This window comes from Meleagris gallopavo, chromosome 1 (genome assembly GCF_905368555.1).
Source record: "Meleagris gallopavo chromosome 1, MGAL_WU_HG_1.1, whole genome shotgun sequence".
Taxonomy (NCBI): Eukaryota; Metazoa; Chordata; class Aves; order Galliformes; family Phasianidae; genus Meleagris; species Meleagris gallopavo.
The window spans coordinates 126,500,704-126,509,899 of NC_139404.1; the positions used below are offsets into that span (position 1 = coordinate 126,500,704).

General features: G+C 48.7%; 2 protein-coding genes across 9 annotated transcripts in view; both read left to right on the forward strand.

The window, feature by feature from the left end:
• DHRSX (dehydrogenase/reductase X-linked) overlaps positions 1–9,196 on the forward strand; it is a 205,852-nt gene that overhangs the window by 40,013 nt on the left and 156,643 nt on the right. For 4 of the 8 annotated variants that reach the window (XR_014880367.1, XM_085212976.1, XM_085212984.1 and 1 more), the window contains exon 1: positions 2,593–2,727. The exons of 1 other annotated variant lie outside the window; for it this stretch is intronic. Coding sequence is in view for 5 of the 7 variants with exons in the window: in XM_085212976.1 (XP_085069102.1) it covers positions 2,616–2,727 (112 nt within the window). In the remaining 2 variants the exon portion in view is untranslated. Of the gene's footprint in view, positions 1–2,592; positions 2,728–3,120; positions 3,254–9,196 lie in introns of those variants that run through there. 3 more of the 8 variants (XM_085212996.1, XM_085213020.1, XM_085213014.1) reach the window with 2 other exon arrangements.
• Positions 2,583–9,196, forward strand: part of ZBED1 (zinc finger BED-type containing 1) — a 33,835-nt gene continuing 27,221 nt past the window's right edge. Inside the window, exon 1 of the mRNA XM_085212962.1 lies at positions 2,583–2,727. The gene's annotated coding sequence lies outside the window, so the exon portion shown is untranslated. The remainder of the gene's footprint in view (positions 2,728–9,196) is intronic.

A 9,196-nucleotide genomic window follows, 5' to 3' on the forward strand; every position in this document is an offset into this window, starting at 1 on the left:
AGAAAAAGTATTGGAACCAGTAAGAGATTAATCCTAGCTCATCAGTTGTTCACCCTCGGTCTAATTCTTTGCTAAGTACTGCCTGAGAAAGGACAGGAGAACATTTATTTCCACAGCTTGAATATACATTGATTTTCTTATACTAGAAAACTTGACAAAGTACAGAGCATTTATATCCAGATCGTGTAAATCCACTGTAGGCAAGTTTCACACCTTAAAGTTACAAAGAGCATTCATTAATGCTGCAGTTCTGAGAAAAGCACGTAAGGACTGCTCAGCATGAAGGAGTCGGGATTTGATTTTTAGTGAGATAAGTGGAAAGAATAATACACCTTCTCTAAACATCAGTGTTTTTTCTTTCATGTCTGTTTGTGATGCTCTTCCTAGCATTGTGTGCATGGCTGAGAACAATATACATTAGGAATGAAATTTTCATTGATGTGACTGCATGATTTTCTGTTTATTATTTATGTTTGCATAATGCCATGCATTAATAAAAAGAGAAGAAATTCAAAGATACATAACATAAAATGATTGTTTTTGTCCCGGAGCAACTATGCGGCCTGCTTTGACTTGATGCATATTCCTGAGAGCAGACAAAGTCGGTTCTGATGAGCTTTCCAATAGAAGTTAGATTGGTAACTGCTTTTTTTCTGAAACTGAACGTCAGTTTCAACTGATTTTGTCTACTTAAACTAAGGGAGAGTGGTGTCATCTACCTGGACTTGTGCAAGGCCTTTAATTTGGTCCCACACCATGTCCTTATCTCTAAATTGGACAGAGACAGTTTCAAAGGATGGACTATTTGGTGGATAATGAATTGTTCGGATAATTGCAGCCAAAGGGTGGTTGTCAACAGACCTGTGTCCAGTTGGAAGCCAGTGATGAGTGGTGTCCCCCAGGGGTCTATCTTAGGACCAGTGCTCTTTATCAATGACATAGATGACCATAGTGCACCTTCAGCAAGTTTGCTGATGACACCAAGGTGAGTGCAGTTGATTCAGCAGAAGGAAGGGATACCATCCAAAGGGACCTTGGTAAACTTGAAAGGTGGGCACATGTGCAGGTTCAATGAGATCAAGTGCAAGGTGTTGCACGTGGGTCAGGGAAATCCCAGACATCTGTACAGACTTGGAGAACTTCTTCCCTGTGGAGACTTTGGGGTCCTGGTAGATTAAAGAATTAACATGAGCCATTAGTGTGTGGTTGCAGCCCAGAAGGCCAAAGGTATCCTGGTCTGCATTGGAAGAGGAGCGGCCAGCAGGGATAGGAAGGGGATTGTCCCCCTCTGCTCTGCCCTTGTGAAGCCCCTTCTGGAGTACTGTGTCCAGGCCAGGGACCCCATCTCAAGAAGGATATGGAGCTGTTGGAGTAGGTCCATAGGAGGCTGCAAAGATGATCAGAGAATTGGAGCACCTATCCTATGAAGAGAAGCTGAGGGAGTTGGGTTGTTCAGCATGGAGAAGGCTCAGGGGAGACCTCACTGCAGCCTTCCAGTACATGAAGGGAGCTTATAAACAGAAGGGAGACCACCTTTTAACATGGGCAGACAGTGACAGGACAAGGGGGAATTGCTTTACACTAAAAAGGGCTATTTAGATTATATGTTGAGGATGTTTTTCATAGGGGAGTGAAGCACTGGAGGCATTCGATGCCATATTGAATGGGTCCCTGGGCAGCCTCATCTAGTAGGTAGCAGCCCAGCCCGTGGAATGGGGGAACTACATGATCTTTCGGGTCTCTTGCAACCCAAATCATTATTCGACTCTATTTTTTTTTTAAGAGGATATTGCACTTTGAATGCACTCCTAACATTGAATAGGTGGGTAAATGTTTCCTCTTGTGAAACTACTGCTCATCCTTTTGTTGAATATCAACGCTCAAGTCCATCTGCATTCTGTGAATGAGAAACTCAGTGTAAGCGCAAGGCAAGATACTTTCCATAGCCTGAACCACGAACTTAACAGAACCGATGGCTAGGACTTACTGTTCTGTCTCAAGTACTCGTCATCTTAAGAATAAGTATTTTAAACCGACAAAACCTGTGAGATAAAAGGCATGACTTGCAGCGGCCGTGTGAAGTTCAGGCTCTTTCTACGCAGCTGTACTCCGCGGGGCTGCCTCCAGCCGCCCGAACGGGCTCCGTCCGCTGCCCGTTCCGAGAGGAGCTCTGCCGATCGCAGCCCCGGCTGTGGCCCAGCTCCGTTACCGGACACCGCGCTGACCGCCGTCCGGCGAGGACCGACGGGTAACGCCGCGCTCAGAACCTCCCGCCAGCCTTAAGGCTGCGGCGCGGCCCCAACCGCCCGGCCGCAGCCCTGGCCCCGAAGCAGAGCCGCCCGTGCCCGCGCCGGCCGCGCGTGGCCCTTCCCCCGCCGCACATGCCCAGAAGGGCGGGAGGCGCGGCGGGCCGAGCGCCGCTGTGACAGCGGCGGCGCCTCCCTCTGGTTTCGTCCCCTCCCTTCCCCGCTCGCCGTCCCGTCCCTTCCGCTGGGTGGGGGCCGCCCCGAGCCGCGCCCCCTGGCCCGCCGCCGGCGGAACCTCCGCGCCGCGCGCATCGGGAGCTGTACTGGCGCTCCCCGCTCCGCCGAGCCGCCGAGGGGCGGGAGGCAGCCATGTCGCTATTGTCTCTGCTGGTGCCCTTGCTGAGGGTGTACTACTCCGGCCTCGCCGTCATCCTGCACCAGCTGCGCCGCCGCCTCCGCTCGCGTTGCCCCTCGACCCCAGGTGAGCATCGCGCCCGGCGCTGCCGGGGGCGCGGAGCGGGGCGGGGGCAGCGCCGCAGCCCGCGGGGGAAACTTCGCCGCCGCTTCCCGCCCAGGGGAGAGGGCGGCTGCTGCCCCCGGACGGGGCGACCGCGACCTTGGGGGCGCCGCTCGCCCGCCGCCGCCGCCCGGCCCCGCGCTCCTCCCCTGCGGGCCGGAGGGCTTCGGGCTGGGGGGGCCGCGGCCCGTTGCGCCCTCCCGCCCCCGCCGCCCCGCCCTCGCCGCCGCCCCCGGCCCCACCGCTCCGTCCGGAGCGCGGGACGCGGCCGCCCCGGACGCGGGGCGGGGCGGGGCGGGGTGCCGGGCCCGGGGCGGCCGCTTGTTTGCCTGGCTGCACGCCGGCCTGAGTGCGGCCTCGCAGGCGGCGTGGGGAGTCCGCGGGCGCTTCGCCTCTTCGCTCTTCTCCTTCCTTCCTCTTCTTGCTCTTGCTCGCTCTGCCTCAGACCTCAGGTCCGGAGACTGACGGGGCGGAGCGCTTTCCGGCCCAGGTAGGTGCTCGGAGGGTGGGCTGCGACGGGGGGCTGCGGCGGGGCTCCTGCCCGGGCATCGCTTAGTCCGTGCCTGCTGCAGTGCTTCGTAGCCTAGCCTGCCCCTCGTTCCCCGTCCCTGTAGTCCTGCTGTCATCAGCCAAGTTGGTGAGAGGGACTCTTACTTTTCTCCAGATCAACTATGTGCTTGAGAAGTTACTTCTTCACATTTTTTTTTTTTTCTTTCTGATTTTTGATCAGCAAGTGCTTGGTAATGATTCTTTCTAGTCCCATAACGTTGACTAAGGAAACTTCGAGTTTAGCAGGAAAAAAGTATCTGAATTTCCTCTTTTCTTACATTTTTCTTTAGGACTTTAGAACGCTTCTGATTTTGTGAACTTACAGCAAAGTACGGTCTATCTGGATGTATGCTATATCATCAGATCTCAGCATAACTCTGCTACAGGACAGTGCCTTTGCCATCCTCTGGCAGCTTTGGATCTGTGGGAAGTTTTAACAAGGGTCACAGTAAAAATCCAAGGCAAGAGACGGGGCGGGAGTAGGTTGGGATACAGGTGTGTGTGGCACTGGAGGCCGATGGCTGAGCAAGCTGTGTTCCACCGCATGTGGCTTCATGGGCAGCACTTCTGCTTTTCTTCACTCTTGATAGTTCTACAGTAAGTTTGCATTTTCCTTTTTAATCTCAAAATGCAAGCATAGAACAAGGAAAACAAGTAGAAGAACCCCAACAACAAAGAGGCAGATATGCGTACAGTTTGAAGTCATCTGAGCATTTTTCTAGCATTAGTTTTTCTTGGCAGGGTGAAGGCGGGTATTGTGCCTAGGGTGTGTAACGCTTTCCAAATCTTTTCCGAACCAAGGAGAAGCACCACAATGAAAATGTGACCCGAGTGTTTTGATGCATTACATTCTCCTATGAAAAAAAATAAAATTGAATTTGGAAATAACAGACCAAGGCAGTGCATGTAGCATCGGCGAGACGTCAGCTGGCCTTAGCAGGTCTGTGGCAGATGTGACGGATTTGGAAAGCTTTCCTCCGGTTCCAGTTCAGGATGGCTCTGTCCAAGGAGAAGCAGATTCCTTGGAACTGGACTGTTAGGCACACTCGCCTCTCGGCAGTGACCTTGCTTTGGCTTGTCAGGGCTTCAGAAACCAACTAGCCTATCAGTGGGAGGGTTTTTGCCTAGATTAGTAATTTCAGAATACTGACTACAGCATGACAGAAAGTGGAAGTGTTGGTTACGATGTTCTTAAATAAAGCTTGGATCAGTGAACTATGCTTGCTCTGGGAAATAACTGAGTAACTTTTTGAGGCAGGTACCTAGATTGTGTTGCAGTGCCCGTGTTTAAAACCGCCTGTGTCTTTCCGAGGCGCTGACCTTGCAGCTCGGAAAAATGCCCACTGGCAGCAGCCATTGCCTGAGCAATGAAAGGGGAGCAGGGCTGGCAGTGGTGGTGAAGGAATGTCTCTCATCCTGACTGCTCGGCTGCTGTTCCCTGTTGGGGTTCCCATTTCCTGGGTACGGCTCTATAGCATGGCATGGGCACAGCTGTAGCTCGGCCTCAGGCACTGTGCAGGTGAGTGAAGGCAGTGTTGAGACCCAGTGTAAGCGCAGCCCTTCTGTCTCTAAGGTGTGCAGTTCATTCTCCAAGGAAAGCTTACTTTTTGACTCTTAGCAGAGAAATTTTGAGGGTTTAAATCCAAAGTAAACTTAGTGAAAAGTTGTGTGTTATTGGCATGTATGCTTTAGCATCTATTCTGTTGCATCCTCCTGGAATTCATCTAGTTTTTATAGGTAGGATTCAAGACAGCTTTTTGGGAAAGAGGACAGTTTGAGCTCTGAAATCTAGATTCAGGGTAAGGTGTTAGTAATTTCTTGGAGCTGTGAGCTAAAAGGATCCAACTTTTCATCCTGAAGCTGCAGCTACCGATCCAGAGTGGGAAAGTTTGACTGAAATTCTGACCTTGAAGCACAAGGAAGGCAAGTCCGAAGTTGGAAGCACAAGTATGGCACAATCAGTGATTTTATCAAAAAGCAGAATCAGTGTGTGGAAGTAAAGGGGAAAAGGCCATTTATGTTACAAACAATTCTCTAGGTACTGATTGCATAGGTGACGTAGCTGCTGATGCGTGAGGTGAGCTGCAATAGTGCTGTGGCTGGACCCTCTGCTGCCAAGGCTTAGCAGGGGGAAGCGACTCACAGATTCCAGAACAAACGCAGTTGTGTAGGTTGCCAGGTGCACCCGCTCACTGCACAACGCCCAGCTCCTCTTCACAGTATGGGATTGCACTGTTCTCTTCAAATTGGGTGCATCGACCTGAAACAAGACCTGTTCTGAGAGGCAGCATGTCTGCTCCTCAGACACAAAGTAATCAGGTGACAAAGTTCACTAGTGAGCCTGCCAGTGGTAGTTCTTTGGTGGCAGGATGGTGGGGCTGCCCAGCACTGAGGCTTCCTGATGTTGCAACTGGGAAATGTGGGGCTTTGGCTGTTTGTGGGGTAAGGAGCTAACCAAGCAGAGCTTCGGCAGCTGCTTCTGCCTTGCTTTTCCTCTTTGATATTTCATTATGCTCTTTGCTTATTGCTGGCAAAAACTGGGCTTCTGTTTCCACAATAAATTACTGCAAGTCTGGTATTGCCTCACCTATCATTTCATTGTTCATTGTCCAAAAACCCTTGTCATATGACAAGTGTTCAGTGGACTGAAAAATAGGTACATTAGGAATTACTGCCTTGATGTTTCTTACAGTTGAAATTCAACTTAATTAATAGGAGGGAAGAAAGCATAAATGTCCAGCATACATGAAGATCTTGATGTAATCAGCTTCTAATACAGAAACCACGTAATCAATGAATTGCTAAAAGATGAACTCACTTTGTGACACCAGCCTATAACACTGGAAGTGTGGTCTCCGAAAGTCATTTCACTGATAACATTTTTCATGTACAGATACTTTTTTGGTATTTTAAAAAGTTTCTCGGGGAGGCATTTCCTCCTGCATTTTGTCTTCTGTGCGTGTGTTTTGGTTGAAATTTAGCAGTTAAGTGCGGTATCTGATGCGTAGAAGACTGTCTTTGAGGAGGGCTGTAGCGTGAGTGAAGAGCAGAAGAATCATAGAATCATAGAATGGCCTGGGTTGAAAAGTACCACAATGATCATCTAGTTTCAACTCTCCTGCTATGTGCAGGGTCACCAACCACCAGACCAGGCTGCCCAGAGCCACATCTAGACCTTAAAGATGACTCACACTCTTCTTAAAAGTGATTGAAACATCGTATATATTACTTGCCTCAATTTCTAGTTAATCAGTGTCATAATTTGTACAGAGTTCATTTATAATTGATTGTGAAATATTAATTTATTTGAGAACATCTGTCTCCTAATTTTAATTCCTTTACTGAGGGCTTTTGCTTTGTGTGCCTAAAGCTTAAGGACAGACCAAGCATTTCCTCCTTAAAGTCATACCAACTGTGGTTGTAAAGCACCTCGTTCCAGTAATGGGCAATAAAACCATTATGCAGGAAAGACTGAATGTAGGGAAAAATAAAATTGCACCTAATGCTTGATCCCTCCCACCACTCAGGCATGTTAGAGAATTATTTAGATACTTTCAGAAGTCAGGAAACACAAGTTTTGGAGTTGCTTCTGTGCTGAATGAGGCAAGGGTTCTGCAGAAATGATAGCATGTAACTACAGCCTGTGTCACTGCTGCGTATGCACAAGGGGGCAAAGGGAAGGTGGCTGTGCACCTGGCATGTCCTGACAGCCAAATCCCTGCTTTCACAACCCAGGTTTGTGTGGGTTTTGGATGTGACTTCTCTGTCAGTGGGAAAACCCAGCTGTGCCTCCATCATGGGCCTTTGGCCTCCAGCCCTGCTGATTTCAGGAGGATGAGAGCAATCTGGGGCTGAAGAGCAGGGCCATGGGAAGCAAAGAGCATGATGGAGCATGCCCAGGAAGCCCAGTCCTTCCTCCTTTTCCACCTTCTTTTCTTAGTCCTCCTCCTCCTGATGTCATCCCCTACGCCAGGAGAGGTTGCAGAGCTGTCAACGGGCCATCAGTGCTGAAGTCCTTGACACTGGTATGTGGTGGTGGTTTGGGACAGTTGCATGTGCAGGAGGAGCCCAACTGCTCCTCCAAATGCGTGCTCTGCCATGGTGTGGGTGGGAGTTGAAGGGAGAAAACAAAGGCGCTTCTGTAGCCTTAAAGCTTTCTTATTGTGAAAGGGTTTGCAGTGGACCCAAGTGGCAGGTTTTTTTATAGTGAGTAGTTGAGTGAGCTGAAGGAGAAGGTTTCTGCCAGCTACTGTGCAACAGGTTGCACTCCTCTCTGCTTTTTGCCAGGCCTGGGCTGTGGATGCTCTTGCTGTTGCAATGGAGAGGAAACGCTCACCTCCTCCTTGAGAAAAATAAGTTACGCTATACACTACACAAGGAGAGGCATGGGTGGTTAAGAGTTAGAGCTGTTACGTTAAGTTGAAATGTGGTTTATAGTGTTATAAGTGAAGCTATGCTACACTGATGTGTCCTTAAATATGGCAGTGCTACTCAGTGCCACCAGTGCCAGATCCATCTAAAATAATGGTAGTGCTATAACATTCATAAGAATGAAAGGTGGGGAGAGTCTGTAATGCTCCCCTGTTCTGAAATAACTTGTCCTCTATCAGTCTGTGATGAACTTTTTATGATCCAAGGTGTGTCGTAGTAACTTTAGAGATGCATCAACTCTGTTATTACAGTTCCTTCCTCCTTGCTTTCAGGAACTGCCATGTAATTGCAAAGGAAACTGCGAGATTTAATGAAATGCCAGGAGCCTCTATGCTGCCTTGAGACTGCTTGTCATGGAGTGAAACAGGGGAAACCAAAAGCAGTAGTAATACACACTGGAGTATTTTATCAATACATGATCATATGTTATAGCAGGGTTACATCAGTATATGTTACACCACTTTGTCTTTCAAAATCACCAGTTTTGGTGAGATTGCATACCTTGGTGCTGTTTCTGAATTACAGAGCATTACCGTGTTGAATCAGTTGTTTATCCTGGCAACTAAAAAAGAACTGAATGAGTCATAGAAGAGGGCATACAAGTAGTCAAAACATTCCCCCTTCCAAGTCAGAAGAAGTTTGCACACAGAAGTAAATCTTCAGATATACGAATACTGAAAACAAATCTAATAATTTAAACACTTGCCTTGTACCTCTCATTCTAAGTCTAAACCAACCGCTGTGTTTAAATAAATATATTTAGTCTTGGTAAACCTGTATTTGGTTTTTTGCTGAAGCAATTCACAAAGTGCTGCAAAATACCTGCTGTAGTTACAGCTTTTCTTGGGAATGTTTATTGACAGAGGAGAATATGCTGGAGGAGCTGCATCCATAAAATTTTTGGGGATGTTCCCCTGAAGCAAATTAAAAAAAAAAAAAGCAGATCCTTTCTTCCTCTGCCAGCCAGCTGGTTTTATTGCCTGGGGATTCATGCGCTTTGGCATAGAGGCAGCTCCTACTGAGCAAGGGAGAAGTCCCATTGCTTTCGGGATGGCTGCTGGAATGCTCTTTCAATTTCTCTTCTGCTCTTTCCTTGTTTCTGTATGGAGGAGGTCACATGAGTGTTGGCTGATGGCTTCCTTCTCCCTCTTACCTCATCGAGGGGTTGCTGCTTGCTGCGGCTGGGCTGGTGTTGTGCGAGGAGTGGAGAAGTGCAGGAGTACAGTGGTGCTGTGGCATGGCTTTTTGGTTCAGAGGAGTAAGCTCTGGCAGGTGGTTGTTGCCTGCGCTGTGAGAAAGAATACTCCTGTGTGTTTGCACAAGAAGACTTTCCCTGTACAGATATTTAGGTACAGTTTGCTAAGCTTTGCCTTCTTGCTGTGTTCTTTTCCAGCATGTCACGGCTCCCACGAACTTCTTTAGTCTCTAGAAGAAAAGTGAGCAAAATTATTTC